The 26170-nt window shown below is 34.5% G+C and overlaps 1 protein-coding gene across 4 annotated transcripts in view; it reads right to left on the bottom strand.

The window, feature by feature from the left end:
• Positions 1–26170, bottom strand: part of IP3K2 (Inositol 1,4,5-triphosphate kinase 2) — a 114645-nt gene continuing 88475 nt past the window's right edge. For 2 of the 4 annotated variants that reach the window (XM_065345983.1, XM_065345985.1), the window contains 6 exons: positions 8529–8778; positions 7143–7270; positions 5969–6051; positions 3983–4163; positions 3797–3868; positions 1–840 (listed from right to left, as the gene is read on the bottom strand). In XM_065345983.1, coding sequence (XP_065202055.1) covers positions 589–840; positions 3797–3868; positions 3983–4163; positions 5969–6051; positions 7143–7270; positions 8529–8778 — 966 coding nt within the window. In that variant the 3' untranslated portion in view covers positions 1–588. The remainder of the gene's footprint in view (positions 841–3796; positions 3869–3982; positions 4164–5968; positions 6052–7142; positions 7271–8528; positions 8779–26170) is intronic. The other 2 variants (XM_065345984.1, XM_065345986.1) reach the window with 1 other exon arrangement.

Raw genomic sequence — 26170 nt, 5'->3', positions numbered from 1 at the left:
TTACATATTGGCATTATTTATTACAGTTTTAACAATACAACAAATTTTTATTTACACCATGATAATGAAAAAAATGCAGTAACAAGTAAAATAAATTATTATTAAATAATGTAGTCAGTTCAAAATAGAAAAATATTACTCGAATGTCATTTCCTATCTTATATGAATCATAGAGTATCAATTCTAGGTACAAAAAAGAAGAGAAATCACAGCGTATCAGCACCCTGTTTCATACATCGTCATGAACTAGCCAACCAGCCTTCATTCAAGCTGCAGGCTCATCCCCATTCGACGACCTTCGAATAAAAAAAAAACCTCTTCCGAGTACCCACTCTACACCATCGATGATGGGCACCGCAATTAAAAAGTAAATTATACATACACACAATAAACATCGAACAAAATCCGTAATACTTTTCAACAAAATACTCGAACGAAACAATCGTCACCACTTTAGGGTATCGGCGTGTTTCTTTCGTAAGTTGAATTAGAAAAAAACACAATTTGAAAAAAAAATAATCGACAAAATAAGACAGGTACGATAAAAAGTTTACGACCCGGTTTGGTTTTTTTTTTTTGAAAAGCATATCACGTCACTTCGTCATTTGGCGGTGCTGTGACTTCGATTGTCATAGATGGTCTCATTTTAGACATTTCGGAAAACACGTCGATCAAATTGTTCAGCCCGATCAAGTAACCGTCTTCGTGATTGCCGACGATCCATTCGGAAGCGTGGTTTATTTTCACGTCGCTTGGTAAAATTATAGTTTTTGCGAAATCGATCAACCACACGCTGGCGTTGTTTTCATCGTGTACGAATAGCAGCGAACTTCCTATTACCTGGAACATGAAAATAGTACAATTTTGTTAGAAGATGGGTAGAGAAAATTTGTCATGCTACGGTTTTAATTTTTAGAATATTTCATGTTTCTGTCTCCTTCAATTTTGCACCAAAATGTAGTGAATCAAAAACTCGTTTAAAATCAAATTCTTCAATAGTCTTTTTGCGTTTTCAATTCCATAAATATACATACAAATTTAACGTTTCATCACGAGTCTCGTTTACAATAACAATTAGAGCTCGACTGACCTTACTTATAGCGCTAAAATACAAATAAATATAATTTTTCATACTCCATACCAAACAACATAGGTATTTTATCGCCGGATACTTATGAGATGAATTGCAATTTTTTTTCTTTTTTTTTTTCAATTTTAATGAAACGCTTTCACGCTCATTAATCATAGGCATATTTTATACAATTCACTTGTCTACACTTGCAGCTATATTATTACCGGCGATAAAATCAAACTGGGTTATTATTTCTAAGGGCTTATTTGAAACCAGTTTTTTCACACTGTTCACCGCCTATATCGTATCGTACTAAACTATAAAATTTCCAATCGAGCTAAGTAACTTTTAATACTGATACATTATAAACGTGTTAATTGCCGAAGACGTCTTATTATCATTTTAATATCCACTAGCAGCATCTTCCGATTAAGATAATTTTATATCAGAAAAGAAATTGGACGAGAAGTGATTCGACCTGTCTGATTTCTTAGGTCAGAAACACGACCACGACCGTATTAAAAGGTACCAAGAATCTACATGACGTCAAGAAATTAGCTCTTTGCGAAGGAGGCAATGAGGCATTCGGATTGATGAACTTTACGATAGTAATAAAATTGTATAATTTATTAGTAGAACAGCTTCGTTTGTAACTGAAGACTCGAATTTGAAAAAAAATGCAGCAGATGTAATTCTCATTTACGAGTAACGAGAAAGGAATTGAGCAAGGCACAAATCGCCATTCATCGTTGCTTTTTTTTAAAAACTGACCATCGATTTAAAAAAAAAAGAAAAAAAAAGAACGAAAGAAAGAAAGAAAAATTCAACTCAGGGTAAACTTTGGCCAACACATGAAAAATTTATGCATTTTTTTTTTCAAGTTGATATTACCTAGTAACAGATATTCGCAGCTTTGCACAATATTTTTGGAAGGAGCACACACTGATTGACAATTAATTTGAAACCATTTTTTTTAAAATCCAAAATTCTGTCAAAATCAAGGAATGAATGCAGAACGTTTCGAATTAATCAAGCCTACCTAAATTTTCAAAAAATATGTATTTTGCCCCATCCTCTCATATCTTTAAGACTCAAAAAATGAAAAAATGTGAGTACTTAATGGCATCCCCAAAAAAACAAGCACATTACAAAATAAAATGTTCTGATTTTTAATTTTGAAAAATTTGAAATATTTTGCAACGTTTCAATAAAAAAGCGAGACTTTGATAATTTTAGCAAAAAAGGTACTTTTTAGCAATTTCTAGTCAAAAATCGTGATTTTTGTACAATTTTTGAAAAATGTGACCTTTTGTCAATTTTTAGCAAAAAGTAAGACTTTGACAATTTTATCAAAAAACAGGATTTTTTGGCATTTGTTCGCAAAAGAATTATTCTTTTTTGAAATCTTCGCCAAAAAAAACAGTTTTTTTGAAAATTTTGCCAAATGAATGAAACTTTTGGACAATTTTTGAAAAGTGAAATTTTTTGGAACTTTTTGCAAAAAAAAAAAATTGAAAAATTTTTATCAATTTTTGAAAAAACAAGAATTTTTGTCAAAAAGCAGTACTGGCAATTTTAGCGAAAAAGGCTGTACACGCCGTGGCTAAATAAATAATAATAAAAAAAAAATTTAGCGAAAGATGTAACTTTTTGCCAATTAAAAATTATATTTTTTTACAAATTTTGTTTAGAAAGCAAGATTTTGAGGCTATTTACTTTCTGGTAAAAAATTTTCAGTAATTTTTGGGAAAATAGGGAAATTCTTTTAGCAATTTTGCTAGAAAGTGAGATTTTTGTCAATTTTTGGCAAAAAGCAATTTCCCGGCAACAAAATTACTTAAAATCTGGAAAAAAAGAATTTTATTCTAAGTTTTCTAGGGATGAATTTTTAAAAATATGTATTATAGAAAAAATTATTGCTTTTAACAGAGGAACCATCGCATTGCCACTCGAAGTAACCAAAATACTTTTCAAAAGGAAATACATACTATGTTTTTGACAAAAAAAATGAATATTTTTTTTAAAAAAATCAAAACGTTTAAAAAATGTTATCTTTGAAAATCGAGGCTGAGCCGAAAAATCAAACGAACGAGTCAACGCTTACCCTGCAAATTTGAGGTTAAGCAAATTTATTTACTTAGATGCAGCAAACGTTGCATAGTTACTTGATAGAAAGTATTATCACCCTGAAACATTCGATGAGCATGTACCTGGTACATTAATGAAACAGATCAACTAATACCCAGGATGTTCACATCCAGGAAATTACAGGAAATAATTGATCCAACTCGAGATTTGCATACAATAGGAAAAGTTGCCTATCTTGAAAATTGAAGGAGGAGATACGACTTGAAAAAAATCATCCCAAATGTATTTTCAACGTAGAAGAAATTAATGAAGATGAAAAAGGAAAAACTGAGCAAATTTTGTAATACTGATTTTCTGCCTAACGACAAAGGAGAGAACCATATTCAAAAAAAAAAAAATGATAATAATAAAATAATAGGTTTCAAAAATAATAGTACAGTCATAGAAAATTGAACGACTTCAGTTTTTAGATATAATCCCCCCCCCCGGTCAAAGTTTGTGGAGTAGATAAAACACGTATATGTCTTTTTTAAATGCTGGCTTGGCTCTCTGATTATGTGAATCAAGGCCATCTCGAGGCAGATAAATAATTGAAACATTATTTCCAAAATAATTTGTTGGAAAAATTCAACTTACTTCGTGAGTTGCGAAGAATTTTGAAACTTGTAACGTATTTCTGATGTCTTTTAGCCTTTGGATATATTTATCCTAACACAAAAAAAAAAATAAATAAATAAATTAATCCACCGCAACCTTTAGTAAAATACTCTTACAAAGTATAATTTGCATGCAGATAAAATGTATCATTTCGCATGTTCTCACCAGAATACTCACAATAACATGAGGAAACTCGTCTGTGAAATCTTGAAAAGCTTCGATTATCTGTTCTCTGGTCTTGGTGGTTTTGAAATCTTTGCTAGATTTACCGTCGCTTTTTCTTATACCTTCTATTCGAAATCCGAGCGTGGCCGTTGATGAAATTGTTTCACGCCAAACCATATACCTGCGTGGAAAATAGCAACCTGTTATTAATTTTCAATCGACTGAAGCAAGAATTTGCATCGTATTTAGGTAAGTAGCGAATAAAGCTCTAAAGAAAGGAATTTATTAGCGATTAATGCCAAAAAAATTATCCATTGACGTCACGTTTGCCATCCACATTTTCATTGTTGTAGAAAACGGTAATGGATAATGGGTACCTATAAATGTACTATGTGATTGTTGCAGAAAATGTACCCACAGGTATATTTTATTGGTTAAAAATGTACTACATATGCGTAATTGTATCTAATGGGTCGTTATTTTATAAGTACCTACAGCTACCTACAAGTATAATTTTTAAAGCAAAGATGATGACCTATGAATGACGCGACACGATAACTTATTGTTTTATTATCCAGGCTCCAAGACTTTAAAGCATCTGTCTCGATTCTCCAAAGTACCAGACAGACAATGACACTAGAAAATGTCATCGTAATAATAACCCTGTCTTGTTTTTTTTTTTTGAGAAAAGAGAGCATACATATTAGTTATTTTTATGGAATACCTGGAACAGGTACCTTTCGTCTGTAGCATTTCATCATATTGTAGAGCTATACAGCCAGATATGCATTTTCACCTTCACATAATTTTCCTGTCAAGTTTGCCGCACATGTAGCGTAAATATATTGTGTATATTGTACAAACACGTGAAGATAATTGTACAGTCGATACAGGGTTGGGCACAATACGCACAGCCTATCCTCATATATTATAATGCTTTCACGAGGAATATTTGAACAGTTTGAAAAACTGCTCTTTATATTTGCCCATAAAATTGCATTGTACTCGTAGGTACACGAATGTGAAATGTACTGATGAGTAAGGATTTAAATGATGTACATATTTCCTAACGGATTTCGCATCAGATCAGAGATAGGTAACAGCAAATGACGAAAATCACATTTTTTAAATTCGCTTTCAATTTTAATTTTTTTTTTAATTTTCAAATTAAAAAAATGCTGATGATGAAATAATTTCAAAGTTAAATTTGCAAAATGTAAAAAATCTCAAAATAAAAAAAACTTGGAAAAAAAAAGTTTATAAAAAATTGTTTGATCATTGACCAAACTAATGAAAATTTCGAAGAAATTTAAGAATATTTTTTATTCTTGAAAAAAAAATAAAATAGCTAGAAAAACAAAACGAGGAGAAAATTTTTGATACCCAGCTTTTAATTTCACATTTTTAAAACTAGCCATGATTTTTTTACGAGGCATTTCCCGTCAATTTTCAGCTCCTTACCATTTTTTTAAAAGACTTTCATAGAGGGAAAATATTGGATCTGATCAGGCGTGAACAAATCTAATTCGACCAGAAATAGTCAAGTCAAATTGGATTCACGGAATGTCCGAATCTGATCAGATTTGATCGGATGCAATCCTTTTCTGATGAGTTTTCAAAATTTCACTTCAAATGATCAAAGAGAAAATTCAAAATCCTTCTGAGTCAAAAAAGCACCTCGTGAATGGTTACAGGACAAATTCTCAGTCTTTTGCATCAAATCTCGGATTTGTTGACAAATTTTAGAAAATTTTAGCTAAAACGGCGTTTCAAACAGAAAACTCAGATCAGAATGTATATGCATCTGGTACAAAAAAACAAACTTGAATCGTATTCCAACAATTTCTAAGCAATATGGCGTTTTTCTCGCAAATTAATCTTGAAAAATTCTCCTAATAGATTTCAAAATTTCAGAACATCCCCTAAGAAAATGTGTTTTAATTTTCACGAAATTTCTCTCGGGGTGATAAAGACTTTAAAACTCACCTTGGTTTTGTGACTCCTTTTAGACGATGTTCTTCTTCTGTTGGAGCGTTCATATCGATTTGAATCATTTTTTCGTACATATCCTGCAAAAAGAAAAAAAAATCACAAGTTTAATAAACGAGTTACCAACACTGCTACGTTTTTACACCGCAGTCATCCAACTGATTGTATGTACATGTATAATTAATGAATGCAACTGATTGTACGAGTTTGACTGCGATAACCCCGAAATAATGGTTTGTAAGAAGAGAACACTGGCAAATGAGTATCATAGTAAAAATAATTCAACTTGTTTTTCTGAATTAATTATGTATGTGCGCGTTAGAAAGAAGGATGGAAAAATTTATAAACTACCATTAATCACCCTAGTTGTAGAAATTCGTGATGGAACCTTCCCCAAAACTCAGTCAAAGATTCGCTTGGTCATTCCATTTTTATTGGCTCAACTTTTTTCATTGCAAGAGAAGACAACTGAAAACTTTTTCAACAATTTTTTTACATTTTTTCAAGGGTTTGTTGGTTGCGATTTTAAGAAGTATCAAATTCATTTGTCCGAAATTCAAAAATTTTTGTTTATCATTGATCTCATAACATCTTTCAAAAAGTTGACAAGCAATATTGACCGACTCTACGAATTATTCATCATCAATGAAAATTGACTTTTGATTTTCAGGTCGAAGTGCAATTTAGTAGGTACCTACAAATAATAGGTGAACTACATTGAAAGTAATTTTGAACAAAACTCTCATCATTCATAACACAAAACCGTGATTTCTCTTGAAAACAGAAGTAGGCGGACTACTCCACAATCAAAAATTATTCAGTTTTAAGCATTAAATGTCTCAAGTAGGTACCTATTTAAATTTTTGATAACTTTTTTTTATTCTTCAACTATGTAAGTCAATTTGATAAATATCCTGACGAGAGTTTGACACTATTTAATTTATATTATACTCTTGTAATTTGGCGGAAAAGTTCTACAGGATGTAGCCACTTAATTAGCTATCACTATACAACAATATTCCTCAAACAATCCAACCACGGATTTGGCTTATCGATTAACACGTTTCCGTTCAACTTTTATTCGATGTAGATCATTATGCTATTCGATTTTTCGTCGTTTCGTACCTTGACAATACCTGTAAAAAAAGCGTAGTAAAATTAACTTACTCACTTTTCTGAGTTTCGGTTTTTCTTTCGCTTTAGCCAGTTCTTCCTCGAGATATGTTCGAACTCCGATTTTGCAATCCATCACACAAGGCGATGAAAACTCGCTCAGTAAATCTTGCAGTTGGAGGTATACTGTAAAATTAGTTTCATCGTGTGAGATATAGACCAAGTATTTCAAAATATTTTTCAACAATCATTTATTCAAAATTTCTTCATTCCTTCTATACGAGGAAAAATTGTAATCATTTTTCATTTTTCATAAAATATCTCAAATCTTTCTTTTTGCCCACTTTTTGTTTTTGTTTTTGTTTTTTTTTTAATTCAAGAAGTATATTGATGCCTTTGCTCACTATTAAGTATAAATGTAAATTTCGAATTTAACCATGTTAAGGAAATAATTACAAAATTATCAAATTTTAAAGGAAAAAAAATAATATTTTGAGAACTCTGAAAAAAGTTGAAAAACGATACTTCCTATACTGAACAATGAACATTGATAAAAAAAAAAAATCTAAAAAATATTCGTATTAAGTAAGTAAGTAAATCCACAATTGAATCGGTGAGAACAGAAAGGGGCTAACAATAAGTCCATTTTCGCACTTTTCAGGAATAACAAAAAACTCATTTATTTGAAAATCAAAAATTTTTGGTAAACATGCTTAAGGTCATTGAAAGAGGACCCCAAGACACAATTGTTAGCACTGTTTAGAAAAAAAAATATTCACATGCGCCGGCACTGTTGCTGCCTAAACAAATGGGACTTAGACCCTTTCTGCACCCAATCGCCAAAATTTCTCTTGAAATTGCTCGGGCACGAATGGGGCTTGATTCTACATCTAAGTACATCACTTAGACTGCTATCTCGTTTAAATTGACCAAAAACCCCTTGAGATATACGAGTTTTTGCCGAAGTTGTTAATTTTTTCGTCTTTTTTCAGTACAGAGATGAACTTAAATTTCAAAAAATGGTCTCAAAAATGTTAGTTAGTTTTCAAGGAATTCAAAAAATTTTACAAAAAAGTCATAAATGCGGATCCGCCCTTTTTCTGCACCCAAATACCACTTTCCCAGCAGTTTTGCGAAAATCTGACATCACCAGTCGATCCGCCGTACTTTGAAACCCCCTAATCCGTGAAAAAAAATTTCCAAAAATGTGACTTGGTCCCTTTCTGTTCTCACCGTTTCAATTTGTACTTTTTCAAAATTGAACAAAAACATTAAAAATTTTCAATTTTGAGCTTATCCAGCAAAGAAGGTGGGTTCAGTATTGATTTTAAAATATCAAATTTCATCGCATCCTTTTGCGACTATTTCACGACAACTCCCACTCGGACTTTTAAAAACGATAAAAATTCATAATTCACTAGCAACTAATTCAACCAGTACTCACGTTCTCCATCGTCTGTCGTAATATATCCTTTGTATTCAGGTACAAAAGGTTTTAAGGCATCTTTCATTAATACTTGAAAGCACATCTGTTCCTTTGGACATAACTTTTTCAATATTGTACCAGGTTCAGGTCCGGCTCGAAAGTTACCCTGGTGTCCGGCTAATTGCACCCATGGATACCTTTGTTTCTTGTAGGTTTGAAAGAACGGCGTCCATTGTACAATATTCCGTAATTTACGCCACCCGGAAGGCTGAAAAGCAAGACAAACAAAACAAAACATTAGATTTCTGAAAATTTCGTAATTCAAAAATAACGTTTTTTTTTCTTCTTATCATGGAACAACTCATCCTACATTACGTTATAATTACACTATCTTATCAATATATAGAGCGAATTTCCGAATTACGACATAGTCGACATTGAAACATCAATCGTCGACTAATAATACACGAATAAAAGCAGGTAAGTACAAATTTATGTACAATACTGAATATACATTTTCGTGTTCGATTATCGATTTTTCTCTTACGAACAATATCGCTAAAAATAATACCCCTTATCAGGCCGACAAGTAGGTACTTTCAAATTGTCGCATCTTATCCTTACATTTACGTAATCGAAGAATATCGAAATTATCGAATCAACGAATTGAAGGGGTTGAAGAAGAAAAAAACAAATCAATCCACACAGTTGTGATTTTTCTTCACAATAACGTCGTTCGGATCGTCTAATCAAATATACTTACCAATGACGTTCGAAAGAAGCATTATTGATTACCGTATTTATCTTTTTTTGATATTTTAACGTTATGTACGTCAGCACAGCAGACACTTAATACTTATCAGTTCTTTTTGAGAATCGATGAAGTTTTTGAAATTAATTTTATGACTTTTAATTTCTTCTTTTAGGCGTTTCACTCTATATACGGTGGATTTAATTGAAATGTGTGTATTTTTCCAGTATCCAGCAAGGTTATAAATTTCCTCTGGACACTCGCAATAAACGAACGACGATGATCTACGATCATCATTTATCGAAATATACCTATATGTATAGGTAGAGGTACTAGATAGAGGTACCACTCACATATATTATTGTATCTTAAGACTTTTACTTCAATTCAATCGATAAACATCTCTTTTCGCTTCTACCCTTCTCACTTTTATTTTCATCTTCGAAGATTTCTCATTAAAATTAATATCTATGTACGAGTACGTTACAAAATACATAAAACGAATGCGCATGCTGTGATTTATTAACTCTAGGAAAATATCTCGTGAAATATCCGGTGATTTGATCGAAAAATTATGCGTAGCGAAGATGGCAAATTTACATAGTCGGCCATCTAAAAGAACCCGAAACGAATTTTCTTTTGAAATTTGCCGCGCATTTGCAATAAATCGAGCAGTTTCTTTCTGATTCATTTATAACACGATTGAGATAGCAAGAAATTCAGTCCAATGTATTATTTTCGGCAAAAATATAAGCTTTGGACAGACCTAGATCGAAAGAAGCATGTGGAAGAAGGAGAAAGAGAAGTTATTGCAACAGAACAGTGAGATTATTTAACTAGATATTTTGTTTTCATTGTTATGCCAATTGCTATTTTTACTGAAAATCCCAATATTAGACAATCGCACGACTTATTGAGAAATATTCCGAGATCTCCAATTTTACGAATTTTAAAACGTATACGTGTTACGTAACTACAATGAAATTGTAATTAAACATAAGAGATAATCAAGAACTTCGAAGGGAGAAATAGTCAAATCTGCACTCTTACCAAATTGATCAAAACTCACTCAAAAATCAAAATGCTGGTTTTGATGCAAAACTGTCTTCATAATTTTTTAAAAAATCGTCCTCCATCCCAAACTCGAGTACTTAATATGGCCTTAAAAGCCTAAAATGCAATATTTGTCATCTCCAAAAATTGAAAAAAAAATGAGAGAGAAGCATGACGGTATTTTTAAAAATTTAGTTACGACCTCAACCTCAAGGTATAAAGTACAATCTACATTCTTTTCTGCGGGAGCTCAAAAGCTGGTCCAACATCAAGGATAAATCATTAAAAAAATTCTGATTTCTGAATTTCATTTTTTAGTGTAAATGGTTATTTTTAAAAGGAATTGAAATACACACGAGCAATCCACTTCTGATGACCCTGTTCAGCAACTTCTGAATAATCCCTTCCAAATGCTAACGTGCGGCTTTAAGCCGTTCAAAACATATGTACATTAGGTACGCAGGTTATATTCCTAATAATGACTCACTCTCATGATGAAACCTTTATACCATCAATGCGCTTATGATGAAACGGGATAATTTTTTTTCTTTTTTGAAGATGGCACAGACGCGCATACGAGTACTTAACTTACCTACTACTTGTATAGTATGCAAAAACAAAAGAGTTTTGTTTTAAATATACACCGATCCGCGATGTACAATTAATAATATTTTGTGAAACCATCGTACCTTCGGTAAACAAAGATTGCGTACACAAGTTCACCTGAGCACGCCTAACGCGACTGCATTAACGTCATTAGAAAACAAATCGCTGCGCGGCATAATGAATTATACAATCATATCGACGACCGGTATTATTAAAATCAGCCAATTCTGCGACAAAAATGGTATAATCACCTTCGCCTTAATACACTTCTAATAATAGAGGTACATAGAAGTGCGTTGTGTAGCGTTAAGTTTAATATTTTACGATGAGAAAGAGAGACGAGAGATGCACTCGGGTGATAACTCTTATATAGACAGGTAGAGTAATACGTAGGTAGGATCGTAGAGTCGACCCACGATAATCAATAAACTTTATACAATATTCCAAATATCAAAATTATCTGTCAGGAAAAGTTTGATCCGTACAGAAAAAAATCGTCCTTCAAAAGATCAAGCATTTTCTGCATGTGACTAAATTTTTGAAAAAATTCAAGCATCTCTCCAAGAGAAATTGTGAAGTCGACCTCCTTTCCAATTGAGACAAAATTCATCGAAATCGAGTATTCATGTGAAACCATATACCACCACCCATAACCCCAAGAACTGTGCATTATGAGGATTCAAAATTCAATACTCACCATATTGGAAGCAGATAGACGAATGCAAGAAAATATTTCTAGCATCCCCCCCCCCTCGGATGGAATATTTTAAAAATTTGCCAAAAAATGGAATGGAAATAAGAAGAACTAGGTACGACTGAATTTTCTCCAAAATTTTTTCCAAAATTTCTTACAAATTCATACTTTTTTTGAAATACAAAAAAAGGTAAATAATTAAGTTCCTAAAAGAGGAAAAAATGACAAAAATATTAAATTTTTTCAACCAAACTTCAATTTTTTGACCACGTAGTGGTCTTTTGAGACCCAAAAATCCATGTTTTTCAAAAAAAAAATCGGCCACGACTTCAACCTAACCACAAAATAAAATTTTCAACACGGATCATGTTTCTCTCGAAAGATGGGAAATTGACTTTTGAGCATTTATAATTCTGTTTGATTTGAGAAAAAGATAGTAGAGAGGGGGGGGGGTGTCAAAAATTTCTCGAAAGGCGATTTTGAATCAAGACCAACTTTTTGGATGAATTTTGTAGCAATCGTAGCGAGAGTCGATTTCATAATCATCCAAATCCAAAGAAACGCGTTTGAATTTGCTTTAATGAAAAAAATTACGATTTTCATCAAATTGTGGTAAGAAGTTGAAAGTCACCCTTATTTTTGACCAATAAAATTGATTAGTTGCTGTTTGATTTCTATTTCTGAATTTCCAGTTTTCAAAACAAAAAACATGAATTTTTTACCTCTCAAAATAATTAACTGAAAGCTAAGGGGGGAGAAAAACGACTACGAAACGCAAATTTTATTGCTGTTTTCAACTTTCTAGTTTGGAATTTTGACATAAAATATGAAAACATTCTCACTCACAGATTGTTCAGTTAGGTACATCAAAACCCTTCAAAACGTGAACAAATTGATTTTAACCTACTGAAGGAAGTGGCAATCGAGCTTTCGAAGATCAAAAACGCTGAAATAATCGATTTTTCTCAAACCCATCCAATTTTTTTTCCAGAATCCTAACTTGCTCAGCTTTTTACACTTTCTGTTAAATTTGTCAAAACTAATTTACCTACAAGGTTTTGGAACTGAGTCGACGTATTTTCGACCTTCTGAACTATTTGATGGCAAGGGTTTTGAGTCATTCTACGCAGAACTTTCGGTAAACTTCGGCACTTCCAAATTTTCTGAGAAGTCTATAAAAAAGGCTGAAATGAAATTCAGTATCAAAATACAAATTCGGAATAACTGTTCGATACATTTGAGGGAAATTTTTCACAATTTTCTTCGTTGAATTTCATTTTGGGTACTTTTAATTCGAAATCATACCAGAAATTTCAATTTCATACTCGTGCTTCAATAATTCGGATCAAGTTGTGGTGCATCTTGCGATGGTCATGGTCATCTAAAAGTTTGGAGATGATGTACTTTTCAACTTTAATGAAACTTAACCGACTTAGTTTAATCAATAAGGAATTGGTTCCAACAACCTCAGCCATGACCAATATTTTAAAAATATTCTAATTCATTTAGCTATGATTCTTAAAATTACATTTTTATAAAATTAAAAAACTCGGAAAACATCCCAATAATCTCTACATTCAACGATATTTTGACAATACAATACCTTAGCATTATTTCTAGGCGGTTCAGGAACATCGGAATCCCATTCAGAGCTTAAATCGTCACTTGATGCTTCGCCGTATTCGGCATGATGCAGAGGAACTTCTAATAAAGATTTTTGATACTGCTCGTACCCGGGAGCTGCCAAAAGAATACCGGAGGCCGAAGTCGAGCTCAGCACCAAATGCTTGACCGAGCTTCCGTTACCAATTCGAGGAGAAGGCGATCGACTTTTGCTCGGCTGGTGAAAATGATGTCTATGTCGACTATAACGAGTAGGAGTAGTCGTCTCGTTTGAGGTATGATGCGCTCTTTTTGATTGGTCCATTGTTGGTCGACGACTAAATTCTTCTACATCTTACACGAGCCGATAATAAATCGCCAAAGTTTCAGCGCAGATGGGTAAAAGGATAAATACCAGCCGAATTCATTTCGTCAAACAAATCAACTGGTTTCATTTTCGATCGAGGGCGAGTATTTCCTCTTTATTCAAAGCGAATTTCGATCTTCGTCTAAGTGTAGATTTAAAGGTGGAGTTATGTAGCAGGTACGCTCTTTCTTAAGGAACACGATCAAAAAGAATGTATCACAGGCGATCGCGTTGCCTCGTATTTACGTAAACCATGCTCAAAAATTTCTTCGCTTCGACGTCAATTCTAAACCAATTTGGGTACTAATACGTTCCACGTGATTTATGAATTCTACGTACTCGCCGAAATCGATTAAAAACCCATTAAGATTTTCGTCTGTTCGATAAACGAGCTGCAATAATAGTCAGCGGGCCAATAGTCTCCGTTCATATTTACGTCATAGATGATCGAACGTAGGTAAATTTTCTCGCTTCCAAAGTAGCAGCCTTCGTACTATCTATACACAGGAAAAATTATCAAGTTTTAGTTAATTCTTCTTCTCGATGATTTGTGCGTCGTAATGTGTGCAACGTGCTTGTTTGTCCAAGTCTGAAGTGCTTAAGAAGCTCCTTATAAATGTTGTAATCGATGAACGTTTATTAATGCCATGAAAATCATCATTTTGCAAATTTCCTTACTTTGTTGAAAGTTCACGTAGAAGATCAATTTTTCTCAGGAGAAACTAGGAGAAACCAAAAATTTGAGAGCAAACATTCGGAAATTTCAAAAACGTTGTAGCGAAGATCCCTTTTCATTGCATTTTCAAAAAACTTATTTCTAAAATGGGATCTTCAACATCACTTCGAGTAACAGGGGCCCCAAATTTTGAACAAGATGAGTTCATTTTTTCGACTCGACTTCTCGTTTCTCAAATCATGCCTTCCCAACGTGTTTTGGAGGAGCGAGGGTCCGAAATTTTGATCAAGATAGGCTCATTTTTGAGATCCAACTTCTTAAACCTCTTTTTCTTTTTTTTTAGTTAAAATCTTGCTAAAAATATTATTTGACCCACCCTAAAGTTCTTATATTGTACAATACCTAGGCTATCGTACAAGTATCGAGTGTCTACGTATACGTATACCAATTTGCAATTTGAATACAATTACCGCGCCTATAAATACGTACCGAAGCGGAATTATAGGCAGGTACAGGTACAGTGCACGTATAACAAACGTAAGTGAATACCTAGAGTTGTTTTACCGAGCGTAGATGTGCGTTATTGCATTATTAAAATTCATTACGTGAAACGAATAATGCACGATAATTTGACATACCATAGTTCACGTCTCTTCACCTATACTTCGCCCTCTTCCCTCTGTGCCTCTTTAGCACACGTCGTTTAGTCATTTATTTTTACTGTTTGTATGTACTCGTAATATAATAGAAAGCACTTATTCGTACATGGAAAACATAAAGGTATGATGCGTTTGTTGATTTATTCGACAGTAATTATCAATTTGGCGCGATAATAAATTAATAGCATGGGTTTAAGTATGATGAGAAAGGGTGGAGGGTGAAGATACTGACGTCGTTACGTGAAAGCAATAGAATAGCGAGGAAACGATGCACAAAAGATGCACTGATACTTGACAAGAAGAAATTTCAATTTATACATTTTTCTGACTATAGATAACTTCAAGTACATCATTTTTTAAAAATTTGCCATCACCAACGATCGATTCAAGTTAACCACTTTTTAACGAATTTGCCCAAAATAACTGAAAAATCTCCTCCCCTCTCCAGGAAAAAAATTAATCCCATATTGCTGCAAGAACTTTGTTGCATTTATTTTTTTGTAGGACTCTCAATTTTTCGCGATAATTGATTTTTTAATCAACATTTTAAAATGTTTTCTCATCATAAAAAATTGAAAAAAAATTGAACAGTACGTACAAGTTATACAGCAAAAAATTTCCCACCGAAAGTAAAATTTGAGCTTCATTTTTTCCAAGAGACTTTCTTCTTGAGATATTTCAAACAAAAGTTATTTCCGTGATTGGAAGAGGATTTTTATTTTGCTCATAGGTATACTCGTGGCTTACTGGTTGCGCTTATTCATCTCAAATTTTAACACATAGATCGTAATATTCTCTTCTTTCTTTCTTTTCAACAAATCAACCATTCATCGTATTTTGTTCACTAATTGATGATACTTGATCGGACGAGGTTGAATAATGAAATCGCCAATTTAGCTAATTTATTGCTGCGATTAATTTCCCGTAAATTCAAATTTAAAAAATTCAAGTAACCGCATTTCAGAAGATTATTATATGTACTGGTATAACTAATTAACACCGATTTAAAAAAGTGGAAATTAATGTATCCACGAACAATTAATTATACGGTTCAAAAATGCATTCGCGATCGGCAATCACTATATCTTTAAAAAGACCTTCAATTACATTATGTTTAATATTTGAACAGAATATTCAAAAATGAGTATCACTAACTACATACAATATTTGCGCACGTGGAATCAAAAGTAAGAATAGGTACATAGGTACTTGATTCTCTTCAAATCGATGACTTATACTAGTAGCTTAGAATGATTAACTACGTACACATGAATCAACTGTTTTACTTTGGAGAGGAACTAGAGGAGGGAGGTTCAATCTTTCATCACCTCTGTACATTGTGGATAAACTATCGAGAAAGTTACGCCTCGTAATTTACGTAGATTCAAAAAAAGAAAATAATCATCTAAAAAGCTACTCATTTGATAAGAACGAGAATCAAATTTGAAGGTGAAATTAAACGAAAATTATTTTTACAAAAAGATGCCCTTCTGAGGTCATCGTTTCAAAAAAAAAAAAAAAACTTTCTCTGTACTTTTCCCTCTACTGAACTGTCCAAAAAACAGATCCACGTAGACCAATTTTTTCATTTTATACAGCACCGTTGATGATTTTCAATTTCTAACTAACGAGGTAGGTAGAGGTACTACATGCATGTACTACATTCGTCACAAATCTAATGCTAACTGCTAAGGTTATCCACGATGAGTAGAATTCACCTACGTCAACGTCCAGCATCCTATCACGTCTCACAGAACGCAAATAAGGTATAAAAATAATCGACATTTTTATCTTCGGCTAAATTACCGTATAAAAATGACCCTAAACTGATCGAATAAGCATTCGAGTAATGTGGACACCTCAATTTATAGGCATTCCAATTAAACTCGTTTTTCCTCCCTTTTCTCAACTGGTAAAAGAGTTGACCGAGAGACGAAAATATTTTCATACTCATTTCGACACCTCGATTTCGACCGCGAGCCACTTACAAAAGTACCCAATATCTCTGCAATTCTGCAGTATCCCAGTCTGAAGATTCGAAGACGACCTACGAGTACATATACTCTTAGTCCACAACAATATGCATTTAAACAAGTACCCGCAATCCCACATAAAGACGAAACGTGCGTACGAGCGTAATAGCCATTTGCTGGCCAGATGTGCAATTTATCTGAATAAGGGAAAAAGATGCTGTGGTCGCGCGTGGCGAGACCAATATAGACCTCGTTAAAATCTCGTTTGCGTTTTTTCCCTTCTTCTTCGTTCTCTATCTTTCTTTTCTTTTTTTTTTTTATCATCGTACGCACCGACGACGTCATCTTCCTCGTAAATCAACACGTATTCAAGCGTATTTCCTCTCGCGGTGTCGTGCATGCAAGTTCATTGCTTGTTAACTTCAATTTGTTCGATTTAATTAGCGATTAGTACACAGCTGTAATGACGTAAGCTTCAGCATCTTATAGCTTGACAGTGAGCTGGAATCACATATTACAACGTGTCGCGATAAATGTAGATACACGCTGTACCTTGCTTATACTACAGATAAACGTATTTGATGACCTCTGATCTCATCTGATCTTATCTGATTCATCATTTTTTCTTTTCGCGAAATTGGACTATCGCCTGCAGATTTTTGGAAATTAAAATTTACATAAAATTCTACTCAATTAATTTTCAGTTGGAGAACTGAAATTCGGTTTGCCAGTGGGTAGCATGCTAGGTGGTAGGTACATACGAGTACATACCAAATTTCTGCTGTCTAGCTCACTTACGTAAAATTTTAATTTTTTTCAGGTTTTTCGTCACAAATATGATTTTTTAAAATTCCTCAAAGCTCCAGAAATGAACTTTAGGACTCGAATGGCTAATATGGGGGATTTTTGCATGCGTTTTTAATCTAGCTTTGTAAGGTCCAAAAATGTTTCTCATCTGTCAGTTGGGATAGTTTTCTGACTATACGAGTATGTAGCATTTTTAAAGAAACAGATTTTTTACTTCTTCAAAAGACACCTATTTGATTTTTTCCTCTAATCCTGAAAAGAAGACTCAACACAACTGCTACAACAGCAAAAGGTAAGATGAAAGCGCGAATATAACTTTCATGAGAATGAAAAGTTGAAAAAAACCAGTCAAATTCAAATCGAACGAGACAACTTCAAACACTTCTGACCCTCTCCATACACAAAAATCCATCAACTGCACTCTACACATAACCTTTTTCGTTCATCTCGACCAATTCTACCAACTGGTGCAGCATCCAGTGAAAACATCCTCCTGAATCACCCTGTATATAGTTACCGGTAATGCTGGTGCATCTACAATTACACATCGTACATTAGAGACCACATTAGAAGAAAAAGAAAACCTTCGAACGAGATTTATTTTTCTAACCTCCTTTCTTGCTTAGGCGGCTCGAAGTCGAAAATTTCATCAATGGTCGACCGATCACACCTACCCAGCCTCTCCGCGCAACCCCATCAAGCCACATGCCACTTTTAAGGTTGTCTGATGCCCACAAACGTCTAGCAACAATTAAATAATCAAAACATCGCCGCACCGGGCTGGCCGCCCAAAGAAAGACCAGTTCTCGCGAACCATAAGATGGCGAAAAGAGAAATATCTAATCTAGCCGGACCGGCGATGAAATCCGCGTTAAACGTCTATATAATTACACAGACGCGAACAAAGTATAACATATATATACCAGCGATGTCGCCAATGGCTAATTTTTTAAAATTAATCCAATTAATGCCCACCTTGTACGATAATCTATTAGCGTGTAATTTTTACAAATATCCTGCTCTTCAATACATAATAATGAGCGAGCTCTCTGCCAGTGCCTTGGATGCACAAATCAAATCGACTCACTGCTCCATCTCCTCTTCTGCAAACCGATGGCGGTACAATTACCGCATTATGTAGCGTACCTACAGCTGCTTGTCCTAGGCACTGTATTTACTACGTCTCAATTCATTCATCTTAAAATGCCAGCAAAGATTTATAAACTCGCAGATGAATTTACCTACAACTTGCATCGTGACATGACGACCGACTATCGTAATTACACGCAAATACGTACGACTTATCATTTTTCATAAACGTGAATTCATAATTATAAAAATATTCCCTCCCGTCCTGCTGCTGTCAATGCTACCAATAGCCCTCTTCCTCATACCACGGTGGTAATTAGATCGCATTACGCAGGGCCAGGGGTAACTGCAATTACGTCAATGCTCGCCTCGTCAGGGGAAATCCTTTTGTTGATTTTTTAATACATCATCGTTTTTATCATTCGAACACAAATTATTACATGTACGTATCTAAGTATACCGTATATACGTTATCAACAAGTTAAAAATTTAAATTGTGACGTTATTGATGGTAGATATATCTACATACATATTTGTCTAGAGTGGAACAAATAACAAGAAGGTTCTCGAATTTTTTTCGCACAAATTTACTGCCAATTAATCAAGCCACGTCGCATTGATAATTGATTAAATTTTTGAAAAACCCCGAAAAGGCAAATAAGTAGTGTTTTTTTCGAAATACAGCCAATTGGATTTGCTTATTTTGAGCAATAAACAGCGATTGTCTTTTTCAACTGGGTCAATATTGAGCAGAAATTTTGTTCAATTTTCAATTCATTTTTGAAAAATTTTCAACAAAAATATCAAGTTGTAAGTTTAGCACAAACAATAACAGCCCCTCCTAAAAAATCCCAATTCGACACCAGAATCCAGAATTTTGATCATTTTTAAAAATATCAATATGAGACTCGAGCACCTTGTCGAGATTCTGAATCCGAAGTTCCGAACCCTAACTCACGAAATCCAAATTTGAGGCGTGGAACTTGAACTCAGAACCCCTGTAAAAATCATTTGAGTTTTCATCCCTTTTAATAAAAAATGGTTTAATAAAGCTGCATTTTCAAATTTTTGCTCGAGGTATCTAAAAAATAAAGCCTCATGAAGAAAAATGAATCTTCAAGATGAGAAATTTTTTTTTACAAAGCACCCCAAGCCTCTTCAACAAAACAAAAAAAATATATTTTTATGAAATGATTCCCCTAAGAAGAAAATTATTAGACCTAAGCTGTCTGGTCAGCTCAACTTAAATTCAGGGAATGTTCGGATTCAATCTGATCAAACAGGTTTGAAAAAGTCTGATCAGATCTATGTACTCATTTTCCTCGGAGAAACATTAATGAACTTTTGAAAATTATTACTCAACATTTGGGAACTGTTCTCCAATTTTGAATCTAATTTCTATCAGTGATACAATACACAGATTGCTTTCAAATTTCAGTTCAAAATTTACAAAATATATTTTTTTTAAATTAGCTGTTTTGCAAACTCATTATCAAGTAACCAAACTTGCTCCACCTCCAGGCCCCAGCGTCGATTTGAATTTCTTACACGCCATTTGAAAGGAAAATATCAATCTCAAGCTACAGTATAATCCTACTTAAAACCAGATATGAAAAACAATTACAGCATAAGTGTCTAATAGATACGATGGTCTATGACCCTGGGTTAACATCCGGTTCTGGGTGGATTTCGTTCACACAAACAAATCTTCATTACAGAACAGATAAACGTAACGTGGTTTTTAATTCATTCAACAAAATACAAATACGAATACGTAGATAAAGTCTCGTATGCATAGTCTCTCGTACACAGACAGCCAAACAGCCAACAGGCCAATGATGTGTATTTCACTTGCATAGATAGATACGAAGATGAACGTACGAGTAAGAGTGGTAGTAATAATTCACCAGATCCGTATTCCGTATGAATGTAAACTATAGCAGATTTTGATATCTTTATGGCATATCAAACGTGATAAAGAAGTAACCTACTATGACCGTAACACACATAATGTGTACATAACACATAGCACAAGGCATCAGGTCGAATTAAAATGATAAATATAAAATCACGCCACACAACGAAAGCTCATTGCTCTAGCTCATAGTTGGATATCGTGTCCATCGTGTCCACGAACACATCCACTTCTGTCTTCAACAACATACCTCCTACAGAGGTAAATTCGCCATTCGCCATTCGCCAATAATCTCAACCGGCGATAAAAAGCTCCTCGGACGTGAACTTCTGCACGACCAAACGATAAGCTGCCTATGAAATTTCAAAAAAGAAATATACAAATAGTCGCCAGTTCAAACACTACATACTCGGATACCGAATGTGAAATTACCCGCACCTCGCTAGAAACCTAGTTTTTTTGCCTTTTAAACGACAAAACGATGATATTTTACGATTACGTCGACCTATTTAGGACCGGCTGAATAAATCACGATTTTTGTCGATTTTATCTCCGCTGCTTCGTCGTGAAGTGAAGAAAAAAATAACTCGGCTTATGGTCGTTATTTGAAACACGTTATTGGCGGGCGCCACAAGTCGCTGGACCGGAAACAGAGGTATTGTTTTTTGTCGTCATCGAACGTGTAAGGTATTTAGCCGGTTAGTAGGCTTAAAATTACCTTCTTTTTTTTTGGTAAATTTCTCTCGTTCAAGTGCTCGCGATGACGACGGTGGCCATTAGCACTCCAAGATCGCAGTCTACAGACACAGTCATGGTGCTCAATTTTCAATCCAACTTTATCGATGCTTTCTCGAGATCAATGAACGGACTTCGGGTAAATTGAATAACCATAAAGGGCTGACTACAATATCGATCTATCGTGTCTTGTCGAGTGCAAAACACAACACTACACAGCACACGTTTAGGTAAGACTTTTGTATACATGCATCATTGATAATGGCTGGTCATGCAGACTCGAGTGTACATCAGCGCGAATACGTCGTATATTATGTCCAATGCGATATACCCTCTACTTCTCTCACTTCATAGTATCTCTGTACACTACGTACGAGTACCTGTACCTAGACCTACACTATGCAGGTAGGTCTAGAGGTACAAGTACACGCCAAACATTATGTTAATATACCTCGAGGCTCGAAGGTATATCAATATTCGAGTACCGTTATAAACCGTTGAATTATTTCTTCAACAACTCTCATATATGTCAATAAATCGGCCAACTTGAAAGATACAGACACACGTACAGCACTAGGTGAACCTAAACTTATAGTATACCTCTTCACCAGCATCTGCGGTTGTTCTTCTGTCCAGAGAGTACTCGTATTTCCTCTCTCTTTCTCTCTCTCTTTCTTTCTACCTTAATTCTGTAATGTGAGTATTGCCACGTTCTCTTCGCAGTGTACAATAATCAACACCCACATCGGTCTACGTAAAACGTCATGCTAGCTTCGCGAGAAGCTCTTCAACTCCATCACTATACGTTCCTGTATCATCTTCACAGCTGTACTCCGTGTTATCTCGGTCAATTGTATCAACTTTCGCCTCTTTCGTCAGTATCGCGATTTTTTCAGCTTTTTTTTTTTTGCTTTCTTCAATTTCATTCTAGAGTAGGTACCATCGTCATGGTATCTAAAAATCACTACTTTTTCACAACTTTTTTTCAACCAAATTTTCAGAAAGCTCTCCACCCGACCCATTCTCCTCTCCTGACACGCACAAAAATTAACAAAGTCTAATTTTTTCCAGGAACATTTTCCAACCAAAACGAGATCGATGGCAAAAAACACCCTTTCTTGTATTTTTATCGAAAATTTTTCGACAATGCTAAGCATTTCAAAAAAAAAAAAAGCATTCAGCCAAATTTTCTCCGGCTTTCCACCTCATACCGCGTTGAAAACTTCAATCACGTCAAATACCAAAAAAAAATTATAAAAAATGAACTATCCTCATTACCATCACGAAGCCTCGCATCCAACCTACCCGCAACCAGCCTATCCGGACTTCTATTACAGCGAGCCACCAATCGATCGCAGATACGACACCTCGAGATCACCTCCGATACACCAACCGCAGCCTCATCCCGGCCAACGAAACTGTTTCACCGATGCGGATCCATATGGTCCATCGAACGACGGCAAAGACTGCTCTGGCGACAGACAGAGGCCAGCGATCAGCGGCTGCGTTTTATACGAAAACGATTGTAATGTACCGGAGAATATATGCAAAGCGTGCCCGGATGTTTGCGTAAACGACTACTGGTACGAGCTGAATAATCGTTTGACCTGCAACCCGTATATGTTTGACAGATGGAAAAGCATTTACCAAATGACCACCGATCAAGTTGGCAAACAGTTGCTGGAGAAGAAGGCCGATTGCCGCAGAAAACCTTTTTTCCCCAGAAGGTGTAAACTTTGCGACATTACTGACGACATATATATCACCGAGCAACTATGTAAACAGTACGTTAAACCCGTATGCCAAGAGTTGACATGCTACGGAGACTTCACCTGCGACCAAGAACCGACTAAAATTCCACCCACTATGGTTATGACGACACCGAGACATTGCGCCAAACACAGATCAACCGAATGTTTCAAAAAAGAAGACTATAATCCGCTAGCCGACATACAACGAGAGTTATCTCGAGCTGGTCGATGCTGTCAGCAGCATCCTCATCAATTTCCATCTGCTCCGATGCCGAATCACTACGAACCCGAGTTCTCCAAGTACAGATAAGGTGGCCATCTTTGCACAAGTTCAATTCGTTCGTAATCGTAGGTATTTATACATCGAGTTAATTTTATGCTATTCTTAAATTATTGTTTTTTTCCAACTTTTCCTTCGTTCAAGTATACCTACTTCGCTACTGTGTTAAGTTAGATAATCTAAATTAAGGTACAACGTTCGCGTGTACGGTACATGTTGATTTAAAAATAAAAAGCAAAAAAATAGAAGCGTTTTTTAAACGCGTTAATTGACTCGAAAGATCATGCTGTCACGAACGTATACCGTAAACCTCCAATTAAAAATTAAAACTCGATAGTGCACGCTACCAACAAGCTACATACCTATAACGATTGTTTACCATAACGAAACCCCATCTTTTTACGATAAATTAACGACGTAATAAACGTTTAATAGATAGGTAGTTTGTAAGTATACGTGTTTTACATTGAAACACTAACAACCATAATCCATAAGTATCCCAATCCTACAACGCGACGTGCAGCTTATTTCTTAAGGAAACCCACAAGCTGAGCAAAAAAATCACTTTTCTGGTTTACTTACGCAAATGAAGAACAATACCGGGAATATTTCCACCAATTCCACAAGCCTTTTACACAACCGACAAATAAGACGAGCCGTAACTAAAGCGAAAACTATTCGTTGCACTGCTTTCATCATGGACACGATGCACCACCAATCATACGACGAACCTTTTAATCCTGCATTACATTGACACAACTATCGCAACTATTTTCGAATCTACTGGAAAAGATAATTCCCCCCATTTTCGAAACGACTATAATCGAGATAAAATTCCTAATTTTAAAATGATTTCGAGCTCATTGACGTCAGTAAAAATGAGTACTACGACGTTTACGTCGATCATTTCGCAGGAAACGGAAAACAGACTGCATGTGTGGCAAACGGCGAGTAAGGGGATACTGATAACAATGTGATCATTTTAAAAAACAAACCCTGACTCATTACAACCCTGTTTTCCCGGAATCGTAACCAAAATTGAACCGGGGAAAGGATAAACAGGAAGGGAAGGGTCTCGTTTGGACGTTAATTTAAGCAAATTTGGATTAAATCCCGATGAATCGTTTCGTTATTTGCTTTAGATTCTTGAAAAGGATATGATAGGTATGGGTTGATCTCGAATACCGAATTTTCCGTACACCCCATTTTTTAAAATTATTCGAGGAGTTTTTCTTTCTCTTATTGCTTTTCATATGTATTTCTCTGGTTTTTCCCCCAGATTGATATGAAATTGCTATCGCGGGAAATTTGGATTTTTGAAACGTCAAAAATACTTGTAGGTACCTCAAGAATTATTCTTCAATGTACCAGTCCTTCGGAAGGGAATGGGATGGGTGATTTGGTAGAATTGGTACATACGTCTCGTTTCATAAAGTATTCAAAATTGTCATTTTTCCAGTAAATAATTCATTTAAATATTTATTCAAAAATGAAGTCAATAAGTGTTGCCAGGTACTTGGGAAAAAATCCGTAAAAAGTCTAAAATTTTCAACATCAAAAATCCGTACCAAATCCGTTTCTTCGTTGTTGTTGAAAACCAATAGAAAATGCAAAGATTTGAGTAAAAGTACCAAAAACTTTGCGAAAAAATTTGAAATTGGCGTCTTAGATAGGCTCGAAATTAAAAAAAAAAAAAAAATGACAAATACAACACCAGGGTCCCACGGTTTTAAATAGAAACAAAAAAATGCAGAAAAATCGAACAAAAAACCACCAATGTCAAAATTTACAAAGGTTTCTTTATTTAATATTTTCATTTTCGATAAGAAAAAGAAATACTTACAGAAAATTTTAGTATGTATTTTAAGCAAAAAAGCTTGAAATTTCCGTATTTTTCCGTATTTTTCTAGAAAATTTGTATAAAATCCGTTAATATTTTTCAAAATTTCGGTCCAGAAAATTTCAGTATTTTAAGTAAAAAAACTTAAAATTTCCGTATTTTTTAGGAAATCCGTGTAAAACCCGTTTTTATTTGTCAAAATTTAAAATTTTCGTACAAATACGGCTTTTCCCGTACGTCTGGAAACACTAGTCAATTTTTGTCGTGGTATCTTTACCTAATTTTCATTCACTTTGGCAAACAATTTTTTTCACTTCAGATTGTGAGTAAATCATTCACAAACACATCTTCATTTCCTATCAATGGAGTTGAAAACATCAGAATTTAATTTAGTAGTGATTCAGTCGTTCTTGAATGATAGTTCGATTTTGAGAAAATCGTTCGCGAATGAATTGAGTCCAGTTTCTGATGATAGGTTGTTGGTAATGTTGGTATAGTTTCTTCATGTCATCTATACCTCATTATTTGATTGTTCAGTGATTCATTCGTTCGCGAACGATTTTTCTCCTCTAAGCAAACCGTTCGCGAACGAATTGAGTCTAGTTTTTGATGATAAGATTTAAAAGGGTCAAGTTTCGCTTCGCTTGTCATATCATATCATGAATACCTGATTTGTTTTTTTCTAGTTATTCATTCGTTCGCGAACGATTGTTTTCCCCACTGAGCATATCATTTGCGAACGAAGCATTCAAAAATTTTGTTGATTAAAGAATGTTTTGTTTCGATTTTCACGGGATTCGGTCGTTCTAGAACGAATCAACATTTCTGAGCGAATCGTTCGCAAATGAATACATCTAGATTT

This window comes from Planococcus citri, chromosome 1 (genome assembly GCF_950023065.1).
Source record: "Planococcus citri chromosome 1, ihPlaCitr1.1, whole genome shotgun sequence".
NCBI classification, from domain to species: Eukaryota; Metazoa; Arthropoda; class Insecta; order Hemiptera; family Pseudococcidae; genus Planococcus; species Planococcus citri.
Note: the sequence above shows the minus strand (reverse complement) of the source record. Positions and strands in the feature narration are given on the sequence as shown.